The sequence below is a fragment of the Saccopteryx leptura genome, chromosome 7, assembly GCF_036850995.1.
Source record: "Saccopteryx leptura isolate mSacLep1 chromosome 7, mSacLep1_pri_phased_curated, whole genome shotgun sequence".
Classification (NCBI taxonomy): Eukaryota; Metazoa; Chordata; class Mammalia; order Chiroptera; family Emballonuridae; genus Saccopteryx; species Saccopteryx leptura.
The window spans coordinates 64,861,030-64,881,136 of NC_089509.1; the positions used below are offsets into that span (position 1 = coordinate 64,861,030).

Genomic DNA, 20,107 nt, shown 5'->3' on the forward strand with positions numbered 1-20,107 from the left:
AAACAAAAAGTTAACACAAGATATGGTAATTTGTAATATTGGAAGAAATCCTCTCTACCTTTAGGTGGAGCTTTGGGTTTTCCATACACTTCCACTTCTTCTGCCTCTAAAACTTTGACTACCCTATGAGTTTCTTCAACTTTGTGTACTTCTTCTACTCTATATTCTTCTACTTTGAAAAAATCTTCTACTTCATGGAATTCTTCTTCTTCAAAATATTCTTCAACTTCATGGAACTCTTCTTCTTCAAGGGCTTCTTCCACTTCTGCTTCCACTACTTCTAGTTCTGTTCTTTCTTTTACTACTTTCTCTTTGTGGAAGGCAATGGACATTTTTTCTTCAAGAACAGTCCTCCCTGAAAGAGCATCTTTTGTAAGAGACTTTTTTTTTTTAAATACAGAATAAATGAAGATGTAATATCAACGTATAAAATAAAACAACAGGAAACAAAGGTTTTCATGCAACAACACATGAAAATCAAAGATTTTTTCCCGAAATACCTTTTGTTGGGGGAATGGCTTCTTTTTTAGGCACAAGGACTTTCTTTTCTGGGATTTTCTTTTCTGGGACTCTCTTTTGTATTTCAGGCACTTTAAAGATATAGTTTTGACATTTAGGAATGTTAAGAGCAAGCTTTCATAGACAAAACATTAAAAACCATCAAGACACAGAGACATAAAACATAAAAGTCTTAAAAAAAAGGATTAATAGGAAGTTCAGGTTTAAAAGAGAAGATGTACCTTTGGCTGGAGGTGCCTCTTTTTTCTGAACAGGAACAGGTACTTTTTCCTCAGGAACCTTCTTTGGCACTTTAAAGGTATTAGGTGTTTTAGTTAGCTGACAATACTTAATAAAAACATGAAATAAAAACATCAGAAACAACACCAACAATAATCAGAGTCTAAGAAGTTTCTCCGTACTATTAGACACCACTTTGACAGGAAATAAAGATATATTCTCAAATTACTCATTTGTGCTAACCATACCTTTAGAAGAAGATATGTTTTAAAGAAACTGTGCTGGTTATTTCTTTTCTCTCCCTTCTTTCTTTCCTTTCTTCCTTCCTTCCTTCCTTCCTTCCTTCCTTCCTTCCTTCCTTCCTTCCTTCCTTCCTTCCTTCCTTCCTTTCCTTCCTTCCTTTCCTTCCTTCCTTTCATAGCAAATATTACTAATATTGGGTTTACTGCTACTATTATTAATTTAATGAAGACTTTTTTTTTTGCCTTTTTAAGCCTTGACATAAGTGTTATAGTTTGTTGGGCACTATTATATCTGCTGAGAATGCCTACTGTGATAGGGACTGTATAATGTGATCAATTAAGGGCACCACTGAAGCATTAACTTAATTAGGAAGCAATGAGAAATAAACATTTTATAATAACTTTGAATACTTAGGCCAAATATTACTGAAGGGACATGAAGCTTTTAAAATAGTTATTATCCAAGCATTAGAACACATTTCCCCTATAAAATAATATAATAGATATAACTATTATAATTATTACATGAGAAAATCTTTTTTATGTAATGGAATAAAATCTATGGGGATTGAAATGTGGGGAAAAAGAATTCATAGCTATGTATCAAAGTACAGAGAAATGTACTATCAAAGTGTTTAGCTATCTAAAATAAGATGCTTCTGGAATAATTCATATACATATATACATAATCATCCATTAACATCCTGGAAAAGGCTAAATAAACGGAATGAATTATATTTTTACTAGTTCTTACTCAATTTCATAAGTTTGCTACTTAAATGACCTAAGAAAACAGTGAAAGAAGATACTTTGTTTTAAAAAGAAAACTGATTGGAATTTAAAGATATATTAATTGGGATTTGCTATTCCTTTAGCTGGTGGCGCCTCCACTTTTTTAGGAACTGGAGTGGGTGCTTCACGTACTGCTTTCTTAACCACTTCAGGCACTTAAAAGATAGTTTATAAACATTTTGAAAAATGACATGCAATGAACAAAACAACTCCCATATGCCCCCCCCAAACATTGGTTTTAAAAAGATATTAGCAACCGAAATGGTAATTATATATATATTGCAGTGACTCCAAGGGTGAGAAAAATATTACTTAGAATTCTTATAAGCAAACATAACATCAATTATATAAAAGATTGTCATAGTCTTCAGAAATTACAGGTTAAGAATTATTCTAAAAAGTGAACACCACAGAAACACTCCCCCCCATCATAATATTTAAGAAAAATCAAGGATTGAAAACTAGAAGAAAGTATTACAATAGGAGCTGGCCAGAAAATAAATGGAAGTGCCTGTAACAAAAATAATCTCTCACTCTAATTGTATTGCAGCTGCAGTAGAAAAAAAGTTGACAGGGGGCAAGGGATGGGACACAAAGCATCAGCTGCTATAAGATATGCTATAAGAAAAGTATACCGATGAATTCTGGATAAAGACAAATTCTGAGAAGGATTTGGATTGTGGTGTCTTTTAAGTGTCTAACCCATAAAACAGCTGTACCTCTAGGTGGCAGCACTTCCTCAACCTCCTCTATGCTAGGTGGTTCCTCTGGGATCTCTTCTTTTGGAGTAGGCTCTTCAGGCTCCTCATACACTTTAAAAAGATTATTTTGTAAATTATTTTTGTAATTCTTTTGAATGTTAGACTAAAATGATATATCTGAAAACTGAAGTTGCCTGATCAGTATAAGTAACTCATAGCTCAGCCTTCCAAAAGTGTATGAAAACTCACTAATCTTTGAAAAAAAGCTACTGGATCTTCAAAATATGTTAGGCCCATCACAGAATTTTAGAATTGGAAAGGGCCTTAGAGAGAATTTGATTAAAATTATTATTATTTAGTTTTAATGGAAGTAAACTTATTTGAAGTCAAATATTCACTTTGGGGTAGAAGTTAGATTTTCTGCACCTGTTACTCAGGCTTATCTGGAATATCTCTAGGCCAAGTTTACCCCACAGTTGCCAACCAAAGAGTTGAAGAAAAACTTATCATGGAAATTACAGTTTCCTTCAAGATTCTTATTAAAATAAAACAAACAACAAGCAAACAAACAAATAGGCTAAACACATAAGAAAGGAGATTCAATTGGTTTTAGTATTCTGGTATAATTTCTACTAGGTAAGTAATAATTAGAGTCTGAATATGTTTATTTTCTGGAGCGAAACGTGCATTTAACCCTTCAAATATTAAACAATGATAAGACAAGGATGACTTTGAAAATGCTATTTCCTCAGAAAGTCATCTACCTTCAACGGGTGGAACTTCTTTTTCTTTAGGGAGAATGATTCTTCTTTCCTCCACTTTCTTAGGTACCTCAGGAACTTAAAAGATATTGATAGTTTTAGGCAGTTAAAATGTAAGAACCAAAGATGAGTACATAAAAACTAAGTTTTCTGTTTTTTAACATAAGAGAGTAAATATCAGAACACACATGCACAAGATGAAACACTGACATATCACGGAATCAGTTAAGGAGACAAAAATAAAGAGGTTGTAGTTTAAGCTTAAGGGTCCATTAAAGAGATATTCTATCTTTTACTGCGGGAGCTTCTACTTTTTTAGGAAGAAAAATAGTACTTTAGGGACTAGTTTCTTAGTTACTTCTGGCTTCTTAAAGATATTTGAGTTTAGTATTTTTATTTTTTAGAAATAACATACATAGAGAATCAAGATAAAACGCATTAAAATAGACAAAGTGGAAAAATCGACAGTACAAACATGGGTGCAACTGAGTCACAAAGGACAAATGCAAATGACAGACCACACAATGAAAATGTTTGTGTTGAACATCCTGAGTGACAGCATCACAGTTCAACATGAGCGCAGCGAACACATCCCTGTTCTGGGTGATGTACCTCTGGCAGGTGGAGACACTGCTTTCTTCAGATGAGGAGGAGGCTCCTTCTTTTCTGGTTCAGGTTTCTTGGGCACCACAGGCACTTTAAAGGTATTATTTAATTTTATAATTTCAGTTTGACAAACACCGAGACAATGAACAAAACAACAGTACAAATTATATGAACAAACACTGAAACGGGACAGTTCGACTTTTGCAGGTGATGGGAAGACATGGCAGTGTCTCATTTGCTTGGAAACAGCAGTACCTGTGGCAGCGGGAGACTCCTTTTTCTTAGGAATGATCACTTTCTTCTCTGGCGCTTTCTTCTTAAGCTCAGGCACTTTAAAGACATCATTTCATGATAAGAATTTATTGGGAGGGGCAAGAAAGAAAGACTACAAGAAGAACACACACAAAGACCAATGCACAGCACTCACTCAGGATAGGGATGTAATGCAAGTTGGGAGCCTGGATATTATGACCTAATTATTATAGGTTTTTGTAAAGCAAGGGATCTGCAACCTATTTAACTATCAGACAGCATATGCAGTCATTTCATCCATTTACATTTCACTAGGAATTTATTAATCATTACCTAGAAAGTATTTCTGAATCCTTAAAATTCAATAAAGAATCATCTTTACCATATTTTGAATAATATGACTATTTAACCTGGTGGAGGGAGCAGTTATGCATATTTCAAATTGTGGTACCATGACCTTTTGCAGAAAATGGAATTGAACTTTCAGGCATAAATATATTAATTTTGTCGTACTGTGAGCTGGTTGAATATGTCAGATCTGTATACTCTTCATTCAGAGATAGAGTACTTCGGCATACCTTTCTTTATTTTTTTCTCACAATAATATCTGAGCCCATGAGGACTGATATTAGTATCCCATTTCATACAAGAGGAACTTGAGGATCAGATGGGTTAAAGACTTTTCTCGGGATAATACAGCAAGGCACAAAGTCGAAAAACAAGGCTAAAATAAAAATCTACTGGTCTGCTATTTATATTCACATATCAGAAGACATAAGGTATTCTTCAGTATTTTGAAAAAATATATAATCTTTCTTTTTTCTTTCCATCCTAGCGTTAAAAAGGCATTTAACATAAATGGTTGAAAGATAAAATTTAAGATTTATCTATCATATTTTTCAGGTATCTTATTTTGTTTAGCTTATTTATCATTGCAAAATATCTATATAAAATTATAATGTTTAAAAATATTATAGGGAATCAGATAGACCTTTATGACAGTTTTGGGACATTTCCTTTCATCTTTGTTCTTAATACTGCTTTGTATCCAGTGAAAGTGGATGTCAGTGTTCCTGAATATTTTTAGAAGTAAAAATGTAACTGTTTATTTTATGTGTATTTTTTCTTAATCCCCTGTTCCACTATAATTTTTCTGGTGAAGCTATGAGTGAAGACTGTGTATTCACTTTTTAGGGAGGTATACCTTTGGGTGGTGGAGGTTCCACAATTTTAGGAGCAGGAACTGGGACTTTCTTCTCTGGTATAGGTTTCTTTGGCACTTCAGGCACTTAAAAACATTCATTTTAAGATATTAAAAATCACATGCACAGTATTGTTGTTATAACAAAAAGACATATGAAAATAAGACCACAAACAAATAAATGACTTTTGATATCATCAAATTTGAAAAGAAATTCAGATAATTTACATAAATATAAGCACACAAGACAGACACACATTAATAAGAGCTCACACATATGGAATGTTTTCTAAGATTTAGATGGTAGACAACATAGAGACTAAAGCATTATAGATAAGATGGAAGATGAACAAAAAGGTGGAAAGGTAGGATTCAACACAAAAGAGGGCTTGATGACTCCAAGAAGAGCTGCTATACCTCGTGCAGGTACTGGCACCTTTGGTTTAATTTCTGGAAGAACTTCCTCTTCAGATACAACTTCTTCCTCAGGTACAAATTCTTCCTCACCAGAAAGAACTTCCTCTTCCACAGAAAGAACTTCCTCTTCCTCAGAAAGAACTTCCTCTTCCTCAGGAGAAACTTCCACTTCTTCAGGAAGGATTTCTTCTTCCTCTGGTACAACTTCCTCTTCAGGAGAAATTTCTTCTTCAAATGGAACTTCCTCTTCCTGAACTGGAACTGGCTCCTTTTTCTTTGGCACTTTAAGATATTTATTGAACCATAGAAGCATCACTTTTATGTATAATATTCATAACAACAAGATAACATGAAGAACAAATATTCTGTGATCATAGAGCATCAACTGTCATCAAACTAAATGTCATTAAGCATTAGTAATAATTTGTGGGGCTGTATAATACCAGTTAGTTTTCCTTTTTGCCCTGGTTCTGTTAGAGGTTAATGTACCTTTGGGTGGTGGAGCTTCTACTTTTTTCAGACTAGGTGGTGTTGGTTTCTTTTTTTCTGGAATGAGCTTCTTGGGTACCTCTGGCACTTTAAAGATATTATTTGTCTTTAATAAGGTGTTCTTTTACAAGGTTTAGTGCAACAGATATTAAAAAGAGTTACAAAACATCTGATTTTCATATTACTAATAAGACAAGTTTTAAAAACATGTAATATTAGGGGGGAATTTCTATGTTAATATACATAAACATGTAAAAAAAAAACAAGTTTTTTTTGCCAAGTACTTTAAATGATGTAGTGCTGTACCTTTCACAGGTGGAGCCTCTACTTTTTCAGGAGCAGGAACTGGCACCTTCTTCTCGGGCACGGGCTTCTTGGGCGCTTCTGGTACTTTAAAGAAATAATTCAGAGAAAAATTTTATACAACAAAAAATTTTGAATCCAAGCATAGTCTCAAAAAGATTAAGATAACATAATAAAAATATAACCAAGGTATTTCAAGAAGCATTTTACCCTTAAAATAAAATTTTTTCTTTCTCATAAAGGAATATTAAAGTGTTGCATTCCCAAAGAGCATTGAATTGAACCAATTAATTTTTACTCACATGCAAATATGTAATAAAAAATTTTGCAACGTTGAAAGTTCATGTACCTTTGGCAGGTGGAGCTTCCACCTTTTCAGGAACCAGTATGGGCATTTTCTTCTCTGGTACAGGTTTCTTTGGTACTTCAGGAACTTTAAATATATTAAATAGGGTTAGTGTCACATTTTTTACCCATAGATAAGATCCAGCGATTTCAAGACTTCATTGAAGCATCATAGATGTTCTAACAATTTCACTTTAAGATTGAAAATAGTAACAGCCACAAACAAAAGGAATTAACAAAAACAAAAATAAAAAGACACTGAGAAAACATAGATTGGTGATAAAGACAACACACAATGTCTGGTAAATAGTGATTTTTGTCCATTTTGATGTTATAATAAAAATCTATTTTACACTAAAACTTTCCACTAAAGAGAAGGAGCCAAGCATTAAGCATCAGCATGCTTTGATGGCAAAATTCAGAGATAGATGCACAGTAAACTGCCCCTATAACCTGTTGGGTAGTCCTTGCCTTGTCATTAATATTGTTAAGGTCATCATGGGAAAGAACTGATATGGCTCATCAAGTTATACTACATGAGTAAATTATTACATTTTCCCCCTGATGGACTACAAAGAGATATACCTTTAGCTGGTGGAGCTTTCTCTTTTTTAGGAATGGGCACAGGAACTTTCTCCTCTGGCTTCTTAGGAATCTCAGGCACTTTAAAGATATTGTTCATTGGTAAGTTCTAACTACTAGTAACAACACATCCATACAAAGCACAGTTAACATTTCTAACAACGGATAACAACACATACACGCTTTGAACTCATGAGATAGTTAACTATTTCTATGCAGATTAAGGTTTTTATATGCCCATGATATGAATGATGAAGTACCTTTTGCTGGTGGGGCTACCTTCTTTTTGGGAACAGGAACAGGCTTCTTCTCTTCTGGAACAGGTTTCTTGGGTACCTCAGGCACTTTAAAGATATTAATAAGAATTTTGGAAATGTTGCAAAAAAGATAAAAAATGTAAGAAACAACTGCTGAAATCATACTTCAGGATCTAAAAGTGTCTGTTTCTAACATAAGCAGAATTGCTTATCTGTGCTGAAAACCCCCCAAATCTGACCAAATTAGACACTCAGACTCCAAAGATGCTGCTGTGTAAACTTTGCAGGAGATGTCATCTACCTTTGACTGGAATTACTGGTGTCACTTCTTCAGTTATGAGTTCCTCTTCTTCATGGAGGTACTCTTCTTCATGGAGGTACTCTTCTTCATGGAGGTATTCTTCTTCTTCATGAGAGTACTCTTCTTCATGGACATACTCTTCTTCAAGATATTCTTCTACTTGGTTTGTAACTTCCTCCTCCAAGGCAATCTCTTCTGGTTCTGGTCTTTTAGGTACTTCAGGCACTTTAAAGATATTATTTTTAGGTTGGACATTTTCCAAATTCTCAACAAAATTAAGACATGTTAGGAACATACCATTTGTAACAGAAGAAAGAACAGACTTCACCTTTCACACAGAAAAACTTTGCACATAGAACCGAACATAAATTTCATACCAAAGAAGACTAATAACACATTAAAAGAGCAGTATTAAGTACCTTTAAGAGATGCTGCTACTTCTTTTTTAGAAATGAGCATTTTTTCTTCTGTGACAACCCTCTTGGGCTTCATGGGCACTTGAAACATTAAGTATAAGAAAATTTAAATGTAAGAAACAGGATGCTCAGCCAGTGCTTGCTTTGTTGTTCTTTAAACAGAATAATTTTGCAAATACCTCCTATGTGATAGATATGTAATAGTTCATGTATAAAAACTTTATATATTCCGTGGAAACAATTCTGAACTTTACTGGGATAAAAACAAACAGAAGTACTCAAGTAAGCCTGAGGTAGCAGAGCCCAAATGTGAAATCATGTGTAGTGTTCAGGTATCTCTGCCTGTAGGAAATATCCTTTACTGAAAAGCTAAATTTTAGATAAGTATACTTTCTGAAATAATAGAGAAGTTACTTCACACTTAGTAAAAAGCAGGAGAAAAATTACTAGACACTGAGTTAGTTTTTTTAACTTCAAAATGACTTTAGAATGAATGAACAGTTATTAAACTGTGGTAAATATTGTTATATCATTATATCAATTTAGATAAACCAGGATGGTTGAGTTGAACTCCAAACATTCTACTTTCTTTATAGCGTAGCCATGTGGCAGGATGCAGCCAGCATATAAAAGGCTATGCTTATGTTTTGAAATGGCTTTTTCTTTTAAAGGTAACATTATCTCCTTTTCCTTAAAGATTTTGACATCCAATGTTCTCCAAACAATTAATTTAAAAGATACACAACAATGAAATAGAGCAAAACATAGCTGCCTTAATTTTTCAAGAGACAGTATAAAAGACCCAATCTAGGAAGAAAATCATTATACCTTTAGTAGCTGGTTCAGTCACCTGCTCTTTTTCGCGTTTGGTAATTGAAAAGCGCAGTTTTTCCTCAACAATTTTCTTTGATTCTTCGGGCACTTTAAAGATATTAATCATTGAAGAGCATAAAATCAACTACATGAATTCAGTGCAAACAAAAATACACAAGAAACCCCCCTGAAATGTCAGAATCAGGACTAGGACAATACATTTAGTGAAAACAAGGAGCAGCAGACAAGGTAGTAGACGTTTATGGAACATAAGCAACAAAGACGTTCTGGTAGTTATTAATTACTCTGAAAAGTACCTCTGGGTGGTGGAGGTTTGAGTTTCTTAGGAATGGGCACTGGTACTTTTTCTTCAGGGACAGCTTTCTTCAGAACTTTAAAATATCAATATTAACAGATTTAAAAACCTGAACCAGATTTCTCAAGAGTAGTAAGAATAAAAACTGAAGAAATACAACACACTACATAAAATTCCCAAAGAAACAAACACACGATTTGTACACCGCCACTTCGACAGGTATATTTATGGTATGACAGACAGGAAGGAAACACGAGCCTGTTAGTACTAATAAAGTTTTTCTCACTCTACCTTTAGTGGGTGGAGCCTTTGGTTTTGTGGGAACTGGTTCTTCTTGGACAGGCTTTACTGGGATAGGCTTCTCAGGTTCTTTAAAAGCATATACAAGGTATTTAATGTTAGATTTGAGAACATAAATAAAAAATAGTACTTAAATAGACTCAAGAGAATTAAAATGTTATCTTTTATCTGCAGCGTAGCCATAGCCTCTAGACATGAGTGAGAATCAGAGGTCCAAGAAGATCTAAAAGACTTAAGCAAGCTTACAGTAACTTTTCCTTCTTGCTATTTATTTTTCTTAGGTAATTATAACTCTCTCTTATGTACTGAAGTTCTCAATTCACTTCAGGTAGACAAAATGATGGTTAAAACTTCTGTTTATATAATATTAGCTTTTAATGTTATCTTCAAGACTATACCTCAAAGTTAGGCTCAGAAACATCAGAAATTAAGTGACATAATATACTGACTCATTTCAAAGTTTCAAAAAGAACGTATTAAGATAATTTTTCGGCCTGGCGTGCGGGGGACCCAGGTTCGATTCCCGGCCAGGGCACATAGGAGAAGCGCCCATTTGCTTCTCCACCCCCCCCACCCCCTCCTTCCTCTCTGTCTCTCTCTTCCCCTCCCGCAGCCAAGGCTCCATTGGAGCAAAGATGGCCCGGGCGCTGGGGATGGCTCCTTGGCCTCTGCCCCAGGCGCTAGAGTGGCTCTGGTCACGGCAAAGCGACGCCCCGGAGGGGCGGAGCATCGCCCCCTGGTGGGCAGAGCGTAGGTAGCCCCTGGTGGGCGTGCCGGGTGGATCCCGGTCGGGCGCATGCGGGAGTCTGTCTGACTGTCTCTCCTCGTTTCCAGCTTCAGAAAAATACAAAAAAAAAAAAAAAGAAAAAGATAAATAATTTTTTTGGAACTGAAATTATATGCCAACACATATGATCTTCAAGAGATAAAACACAACTGCTTGAGCTAGCCTTCTTCTCTGCATTCACTTTTGAAGGGGTCTCTGTCAAGTTTGGTGATGGGAACCCTGAGGCCAGTGTATTTTCTCAATAGCTTATCATGCTTGACCACAACAAGCTTCAGAATGAGAGATGTTCAGAAGTCCTTGATCATGAATTAGAATGATCATGGACACTTAAGATAAATTCCTAACCTTTTTGAGAAAGAAACATTGTGACATTTGCTATTTTGTGTATAAGCAAAAAATGAACCGGGAAATAGGTTATTCCAAAAACCCCATCTAAAAGTAACCGTAAGATTATTATAAAGATTTTTTTTTTCTGGACATTATCCAAGAAAAAAAATGAAGTTGACAAAGGAAACAAAGTTCTTTCCAAATTTCTTTGGCCAAGCAAAATTATAACCTGTTCTATGGAATTTGTATGTATTTAATGTGGTTTCAAGTTTGCTGTTATGCCCATACCTGTGATATATTCCTCCTGCTCTTTATGCTCTTCATAACGTTCATAGTCTTCATATTGCTCGTATTCTTCTGTTGGTTCATACTCCTCAGATTCTTTATAATCATATTCTTCATAGTCTTCATATTCCTCTTCCCGTTGTATGGAAACAGTTTCTTCTTGGGTGTAAGACCATTCTTTCTCCTCTGTTACAGTTACTTCTAGAATAATATTGACAACAGGCAGCATTTTACTTGAAGCCCACTTAGGGATGAGAATGACAATGTGCTTTCATTTCATCCCTTTGTGATAGTCTCATGCACTGGTTATGGAATACCCTGACTATCTTTTGCTGGTCAAGGTATCACAGATTGTACATTTGCTATTCATGATTACAAATGTTAGATTCCCCACCTTTAGTCAACAATAAGCCAAGAAAGGATGAGAGTCAAATTAGAAGCTAGTGGGCAAAGAGCTGTGTAGTTTCATGCTTCATTTTATTATTTAGTCAAAGCACAGTATACCTTTAGTTGGACGAGGTTCTCTTTTTGGAACTTCAATGGATATTTTTTCTTCTTTAACAGCTCTTTTCCTGATTTCAGTCACTTTAAAAGAGTAATTATTAAAAGTGAATCATGAGATATACCTATGTGTTAAGAGAAACTGTGTATGAACAATCTAAGGACAAAGATAACCACAATCATGGTTGTTGTTCAAATTTTTCATTTAAGTGGCAAGAAAAATCAATAGCCTTGGGAATAAATATGATCCAATATACATTTGAATACTGTTTTCTAAGTTACCTACTGCTTCAAAGACATTGAGTAAGATTAGGAAGATCAAGTAGTAACTATGAGAGTTAAAAAAGGCAGCTAGACAGCATAAACAAAGACTATAAAACAAGGATAAGACAGAAACTTGTGTCATATAAAAAGTTTCTTCACTTGGATTCTAAGATATTTTTTATAAGCTCTACTGGCACAATGTAGAAAATTTAAGATTTTAAAAAAATTTAAATTTTGTCAAAGATTGCCACACAAAACAAGCATTTCGGCAGATGAGTTTAGTATGTAGACAAAGACATAATAGAAGACGTGTACATTTTAAGGGACAGTATCTACACGTTTGGGGGGAGCTTCACATTTTATTTTAAAGAAGAGAGAGAGAGTACTTTCTAGTATCAGAAATGTTTAGTTTTGAAGTGATATGAAATAACATGTGCATATTACTTTAGAATAGGTATTTAAATTACTTTCTCTAAGAATCTCAGTTCCACTAGGTCAGTTTCAATACCTATCTGCTTATTTTGATTTCTGCAAAAGTTGTATACCTTTTGCTGGCGGCGCCTCCTCTTTCTTGGGTTTGAGTCTGAGAACCTTTTCTTCTGGAGCAGCTCTCTTGGGTTCCTCGGGCACTTTAAAGACAGATTTCACTTTAAAGAATTGTTGCCCTCACTCAAGCCACAGAAGGGCAGTCATATCATAGCAACTCAAACATAAAAGACTAGACGTTCTCATTATTTCCAACATAAAACAACACCTCTAATAACAACCACCACCAGCACCCCTAAGCAGTGTAGTTGGTAAAGAGAGAGGGTGAGTGCAATATTCTGTGTATGAAAGGGTCCATGTACCTCTGGCTCTCGGAGGCTCCTCTTTTTTAGTAACGGCAACAAGAACTTTTTCTTCCTGGGTAATTTGCATGTGCCTCTCAGTCACTTAAAAGATAATTTTAGGATTAGGAAATTATATAAATATTACCAACAGTAAAAACTTTTAAAAATATATTAGCCAGAAAGTACTGTGAGTTGATCACATAACAGTTTAACAGGTACACACAATACACTTCACATGAAGTAATACTCCACCCAGAGACAGTAATACACCACTGCCACCAACAGACACTAGTAACCTCCACAGAAAAGGTGGGACCCAGAGACAGCGACAAGAGGACGCAAGACAAAGACAAGTCTCTAGCTTTGATGCCAGGGGATTTCATTTACCTTTGGGAGGGGCAGGTTCGTCTATCTTAGCCACTTTTGGAGGGGCCCTTTTTTCAGGAATTGGTTTCTTTGGCTCTTCTGGCACTTAAAAAACATCAGGCGGCACAGTCAAACACACAATAGGCACACTTATTTCTTTGTTAATGTTACAAAAATTTGAAGAATGTGTCCATTTAAAGTTATAAAAAGACAGGCGTTACATGGGAATAAAGGAAACCCAATGTACCTTTAGCCGTGGGCATCTTTTCCTTTTTAGGAACAACGGCAGGAATTTTCTTCTCTAGCACAGTTTTCTTAGGTGCTTCAGGAACTTCAGAAAGATGATGTTTAAGAATATTAGTTTGTATTACAGAAGATGTGACATCGTATTGGGGCAAAGAAGTCACTTTTTGAGAAGACCACACATTTACACAAACATTAATGACTACACTCAGCAAAAATTTGTGTACACACGGGCTGACAAAAATACAAGCAGTTGGATTAAAAGTATTGTTGTAGCTATTGGGACAAACAGTATCATTTCTTTGTGAGAACTGTACCTTTAGGTGGTAGAGGTTCCTCTATTTTAGCAGGAATTTTTGGTTTGGGGACAATTTTCTTCTCATGCTTTTCAGGCACTTGAAAAGATTATGAAATGCATTTGAAGAAATGTTGAGATTTCTTTTTCATAAAAATATAAAGAATCTTTTTATCTAGACACACTGTTTATCAACATGTGTAATAGAGACAATAAATGAGCTATAAGAGAACATAGAGACCAGGACAGACGGGGCGAGAATGATTCAAGAGTCGGAGTACCTTCTGCAGGTTCTGCTTCCACTCTCTGAGAAATAAAGTGCAGCTTTTCTTCAACAACATAGTCTTCAGGCTCTTCCATCACTTTAAAGACATCAATGTTAAAGAAGGTAATTTGTAGTGTTTTCATGTTGAATGTTAGCTGTAAATTTATTGCTCAAAGAGTAGTTGAAATGGCAAAAGTTTAACACTTGCAAGTCCTTGATTATTCCCATTTAAAATACCAGTGAAGAACATTTTAATCAAAGTGTGTGTCTTATTAAAGAGTATGGGAAATAAGTTTTATTAATTTAATTTTCAGTTGTTTCATGAAGATAATACTACTTGTATTTACAGGAAGAACAAGAGAAGCACAAGACATAAAAACAATTCTGGAGGCTTTTAAATATTTAAAGATAAGTTACAAACGAACAAACAAACTGGAACACTCTAGATTCAAAGGCTACGAGGCAGAAACATATACTCAAAGAAGTATAAATAGGTTTATAAAAGAAAAGACATGTTTCACATATGCAAAACCTACTGAGGACTGGGAGACAAATCCCCCCCCCTGTTTTGTGGGGGCAGGTATAGTAAAAAAAGATAGGCACCTTCACATGACTTTTGAGCCTATATGTATAAAGTTAATTATAGAATAGGAAACTCTAGCTACAAGCCATTATCTTTACACTAGAAGTAAATTTAACAGGCTATCCAGATTTTCCCTAAATCTTTTGGGCTTAAAGAAAACATAAGACTATTACAGAATAATTTTTTTTTTAACAGAGACAGAGAGAGAGTCAGAGAGAGGGATAGACAGGGACAGACAGACAGGAATGGAGAGATGAGAAGCATCAATCATTAGTTTTTCGTTGCGTGTTGCAACACCTTAGTTGTTCATTGGTTCATTGATTGCCTTCTCATATGTGCCTTGATCGTGGGCCTTCAGCAGACTGAGTAACCCCTTGCTCGAGCCAGCAACCTTGGGCTCAAGCTGGTGAGCTTTTACTCAAACCAGATGAGCCCTTGCTCAAGCTGGTGACCTCGGGGTCTTGAACCTGGGTCTTCTGCATCCTAGTCCGATGCTCTATCCACTGCGCCACTGCCTGGTCAGGCTGATTTCCTTTTGAACTAGTCTATAATACTAGAGGAAATTCATAATGCATACTGTCTAAAACTAAAATCAGATTAATGTGATCAGAACTCTCTTTGAATACATGTTGTTTGGTTTCCCAAATATTTCTAGAAGAGATAGAACACTCTGAATCCATCAGATTCCTAACTTATATCCAACATCTTGGCCTCTCCCAGGAAACATAAGAACTGTTAGGCTTCCTCTTGGAAAACATGTTCCACTTTGCTGATCCAAGCCATTCCATGAAGACCATACATCTGGGTCTTACATGGACTTTCTTCCAAGCAGATAATGGGTGAGGCCCCACTTGTTAGCCAGAGATGCATTTGAGGGCAAATAGTTCTATCCATCTTTTCATTGGGAAAAATGTTAATTTTTAAAGGAACTTACTGATTTCTCTTTAAAACAGAATTACATTAGAACTATTGTAGGAAAGTTTTTTTAGATAAATAGCTTTAGCCAGAATGCTGGATTTGATCAGTAAATCTAGTGGTGTCTTAACTCATTGAAAAGGAATTCCAACACTGAACTAAAGCTTCTTGTTTAAGCCTTAAGAAACTATAGAGGACTCTCACTACAGTTATGGGAATCTCTGAATAACAAGGTAATCAAACCAAAGATGTTAGACAGTTGTTTTCTCCATAGACAAAATATAGAAAAGCCCTATGTGTTCAGTGCTTCACTCTCAAACATGGCCTTGATTTCTGGAATGTAATAGGGTAATACAATTTCTTGTTAATTTTAAAACTGTGAATCTGGGCCCTGGCCAGTTGGCTCAGTGGTAGAGTGTCAGCCCAGTGTGTAGATGTCCCAGATTTGATTCCCAGTCAGGGCACACAGGAGAAGCACCCATCTGCTTCTTCACCCTTCCCCTTATCCTTTCTGTCTGTCTCTCTCTTCCCCTCCCGCAGCCAAGGCTCAATTGGAGTAAAGTTTGCCCGGGAACTGAGGATGGTTTCGTGGCCTCTGCCTCAGGCGCTAGAATTTCTCCATCTGCACCCGAGCAATGCCCTAGATGGGCAGATCATCGCCCCCTAGTGGGCATGTTGGGTGGATCCTGGTCAGGCACATGTGGGAGTCTGTCTCTCTGCCTCCCCACTTCTCACTTAGGAAAAAAAAAATTAAAAGTGTGAATCAGGACACATTAGTGAGTTGTATTATCAAAACTGTTTTATCCTATCCCTTTTTAGCAGCTACATCCAATAAGGCCAATAGATGTTCACTAAATTTGTGTTACTTTTCATTAACTGATAAACAATCTGTGAAAGAAAACAACTCATCAAGTCTCCAGATCATGTCTAGCTTATTTGAATTGTTTACCTTCATATTCTGTAACTTCCACTTCCTCCTCCTCCTCCTCTCCTTCTTCTTCTCTATATACTGAAATGGACACTCTTTCCTCTTCTGAATAACTCCATTTCTCCTCTGCAGATACTTTAAAAGATAAGTTTTAATTTACATTCAGCCTCCTGAAATATGGATAATAGCCAAGTGTTCCCTACAGATGGTTCTTCTCTCTGCTTAGGCTGTGGCTCCACAGTCCTTCTTCATTACAAGGAGGAGAGAACTGATTTAAGATGAGGAGACAGTACAACCCAAGACTGAGAAGAATATTCAAATTAGGTGCAAATGGGGCCACTTGGACAATGATCACACTTTCAGCAACCCATTCACTTCCTTAGAGTGATTCAGGGCCAACACAGACACAAAAGACTCGGTCTCAGAAGTCTACAAGAAGTAGACACGGACAAAGACAGCTGGAAAGAATAGGAGACTTTGAGGAAACAGGCGCAGACTTATTTTCCCCCTCACTTCCGGTCATATACCTTCATGCCGTGTGACTTCCACTCTGTGAGGAACTGCAACAGATAGTTTTTCTTCGCCAACAAATCTTTTTTCTTCTGTGACAGTTTTCTTAGAAACTTCAGCTTTAAGAGAGCATTGAAGTGGAAGTTTAAAAATCAAGAATCTTAATTCTCTCAAGAGTTTGAGGAAGATGTGCACAGCACAACAACACAACACTTCCACTAGCAAAATGGGAAAACAAGTTACATATCACGAGTGTATACACACAAACATTTTATCAGAGGAGAGACAAAGGGTCAGGACAAGAAGAACACAAACAGGAAAGGCAAGAGTTCACAGACTAAGAGATTTTTGTCAGAGGCTTGAGACAAACCCTACCTCGGGGAGGAGGAGCTTTCTTAGTGACTGGAACTGGTACAGAGACCTTCTCCTCTGGGACAGGTTTCTTAGGTAGAGCTGGCACTTTAAAAACATGCACTGTTAGAATTTCCACATGGTTTCATTGAAGCCCAGCACAAAACATAGATACACAGCCACAGTGCACTCATATCACAGAACTGACAAACTCCTCATCTACATGACAACATAATACTCTAAAGACGGTTCTTGGAAAGATGGAGAGACAATACCTTTTGGTGGTGGCGCTTCTTCCACTTTCCGAGGAATAGGTCTTCTTTCTTCGGGAAGTTTCTTCTTTGGTATTTCTGGCACTTAAAGGACATGATTTGATTTTAAAATTCTCAGGAAGGCAAAATCAATGAGCAACATAGAACTGGCAGGCTCATTAAAGAAAACATGCAATTAAAGAAGCTCGAAGGGAAGACAAAGTTATTTCATGAGATAGGATTAAGTACCTGCTGGTGGGGGAGATTCCTCTCTTTGAGTAACAATGGTTATTTTTTCTTCCGTGACAACCCTCTTCTGTACTTCAGGAACTTGAAAAGACATTAATTTTGGGAATTGACCTTATTATATATTCCAAAGTAGCTAATGTACAGTTATTTTTTAAGAAAGTAGGTAGGTGGACAAACACACTTGTTGAATTCCCATTTATACCATAAAACACTCATTTTGAATTTAACTAACTAAATTAACAGATAATTAAACACAGAAAAGTTTTATACTCAAGATGTATAAATAGGACTCTTTTTTACTTCTTTCCTAAGTCACTGTACCTTTAGCTACTGGAGCTTCCTTTTCCTTCGCAGCAGGAACAGGAATCTTTTCTTCAGGGACAGGTTTCTTTGGCACCCCTGGGACTTAAAGTTTTTAAAACAGAATGTCAGTTCAGATACGTTCTATCACTCATATGAATGGACATAGGCACATACACAAGTCTTTATGCAGTTCATTTTCTGTGCTTTGGCAAAATAATGAATAAAATTAAACTATAGTGTTATAAAGGTCACAATGTGATAAATGCCCCAAGTGAGGTTACAGAGGCAGTTAGACAATTAAAAAGAAGGTAAATACACAGAAGGAAGTGTACAGGATTCATTATTCCTTTAGATAGTGATATGCTTTTGATAAAAACAAATTTTTAGTTATTATAGAGTGTGAATGTAGTATATAAAAATCTATGCTTTGTATTGAAAAATGGAATCTATATGACAACGGGTGTAATATATCTATTTTACACTAAGAACTCTTTAGGATAGCAGGGGTATCCAAACTTTTTACACAGGGGGCCAGTTCACTGTCCCTCAGACCATTGGAGGGCTGCCAAATACAGTGGTCCTCTCACTGACCACCAGTGAAAGAGGTGCCCCTTCCAGAAGTGCAGTGGGGGCTGGATAAATAGCCTCAGGGGGCCGTATTGCGGCCCGTGGGCCCTAGTTTGGGGACGCCTGAATGTTACATTTTCCCCTTTTCTCTTCGATTTTTTTAATGCCCTTGTAATGTATACAAAGTCAGAAACACTATTATTCTAGAGTAAGTCCCTTAAATTGATATTCATGTGTCAACAGCTTTGGAGAATTGCATGTATAAAATTCTGTGGGCATGTGCATATGTGTTTTTCTCTAAGAGGCTCAATAGCTTTCAGCAGGGTCTCTGACCCAACAAAAGTTTACAGTGGTTTAGTTTATATATTCTAAGAATTTTTAATTGACATGTATTTGAATTGAATTGACATGAATTTTTAATTGACATGTATTTTAAGAGCCTGCATTTTTTACAATAATTATTTTCTTTTTTAAAAAGATATTAGAAGTTTTTGTGAACCCCTACATCTCTGTACTTGCATTTGTAAAATCTTGATGTCATTATGCAGATAAATACTTATGTGTGTATGAATTCTATTATTTACATATGGGGTGATTATACATATATACATATATATATATAACTGTGTATTTGTTTATTTAGAAACAGATGTGCTGCTTTGTCACTTTTTAATTGTAATCATTATATTTTATTTTTATATAATCATTGTTTTTAATGATTAGATCATTAGAAATCATTCTTTAAAAATCACTTAATTAAATAAAGTCCCAGAATTCTAAAAGAGCCAAGGGTTTGATAAAAAAAAAAAAGAAGCAAATTAGATTTAGGAAGAAAATGGAAACACTGGGAAGTCAGGCAAATGGGAACTACTTAAAATGTATGATTTCAGTAAGCCTGATTTCCCCAAAATTAGTTGATGATGAATTCTTACTGAATTTCTCTATAACTGACTAGATATATGCAGTTTGTAGCTTCACTGCCTCCATAAAGTCGTGTCTTTCACCAAAAACCAAACCAAGCCAAACCAAAACAACAAAATAAACACCAAATCTAGACAGTCAAAACATGGGGTTAGCACGTTTGAATCTGAATATACCTATCCGACAGGTCCCCTATCTAATTAGATAATTGCAACATTTATGACAAATATTGATGTTAAGTTAATATCTCAAGAAATATGGTGAAAGTAAATGTCAAAAATCAATATATTTCTATCTGTTGAAGACTTCAGAGCACTGACTTTTCAGAAGAATGGCGGTTACCAGCAGCACTGTGCACATCGTCACCTAGCTAACCTTCAGTTCTGCCAAATATTCTACACTTGTCAGTCTTTGTATCTTGTCAAAACTCACAACACCTTTTCTTTTAATTAATAAATGGTCGCATGTATGAGGAGTAAAACTTTTCCCCAGAAACATGCCTGTAGAAAATGAATTTGCAGATATTTCTTCTTT

At 35.8% G+C, this 20,107-nt stretch overlaps 1 protein-coding gene across 1 annotated transcript in view; it reads right to left on the reverse strand.

Moving 5' to 3' along the window:
• TTN (titin) overlaps positions 1-20,107 on the reverse strand; it is a 284,284-nt gene that overhangs the window by 141,080 nt on the left and 123,097 nt on the right. The window contains exons 120-151 of the mRNA XM_066346291.1: positions 18,104-18,187; positions 17,783-17,863; positions 17,558-17,638; positions 17,307-17,390; positions 16,949-17,050; positions 16,443-16,556; positions 14,012-14,092; positions 13,753-13,830; positions 13,440-13,523; positions 13,214-13,297; positions 12,845-12,928; positions 12,542-12,625; positions 11,736-11,816; positions 11,235-11,432; positions 9,824-9,901; positions 9,534-9,608; positions 9,232-9,324; positions 8,407-8,484; positions 7,988-8,212; positions 7,690-7,773; positions 7,433-7,510; positions 6,852-6,935; positions 6,506-6,589; positions 6,200-6,286; positions 5,711-5,992; positions 4,096-4,170; positions 3,847-3,930; positions 3,238-3,312; positions 2,492-2,584; positions 741-809; positions 501-590; positions 59-355 (exon numbers count right to left, since the gene is read on the reverse strand). Of these exons, the coding sequence (XP_066202388.1) occupies positions 59-355; positions 501-590; positions 741-809; positions 2,492-2,584; positions 3,238-3,312; positions 3,847-3,930; positions 4,096-4,170; positions 5,711-5,992; positions 6,200-6,286; positions 6,506-6,589; positions 6,852-6,935; positions 7,433-7,510; positions 7,690-7,773; positions 7,988-8,212; positions 8,407-8,484; positions 9,232-9,324; positions 9,534-9,608; positions 9,824-9,901; positions 11,235-11,432; positions 11,736-11,816; positions 12,542-12,625; positions 12,845-12,928; positions 13,214-13,297; positions 13,440-13,523; positions 13,753-13,830; positions 14,012-14,092; positions 16,443-16,556; positions 16,949-17,050; positions 17,307-17,390; positions 17,558-17,638; positions 17,783-17,863; positions 18,104-18,187 (3,351 nt within the window). The remainder of the gene's footprint in view (positions 1-58; positions 356-500; positions 591-740; positions 810-2,491; positions 2,585-3,237; positions 3,313-3,846; positions 3,931-4,095; positions 4,171-5,710; positions 5,993-6,199; positions 6,287-6,505; positions 6,590-6,851; positions 6,936-7,432; positions 7,511-7,689; positions 7,774-7,987; positions 8,213-8,406; positions 8,485-9,231; positions 9,325-9,533; positions 9,609-9,823; positions 9,902-11,234; positions 11,433-11,735; positions 11,817-12,541; positions 12,626-12,844; positions 12,929-13,213; positions 13,298-13,439; positions 13,524-13,752; positions 13,831-14,011; positions 14,093-16,442; positions 16,557-16,948; positions 17,051-17,306; positions 17,391-17,557; positions 17,639-17,782; positions 17,864-18,103; positions 18,188-20,107) is intronic.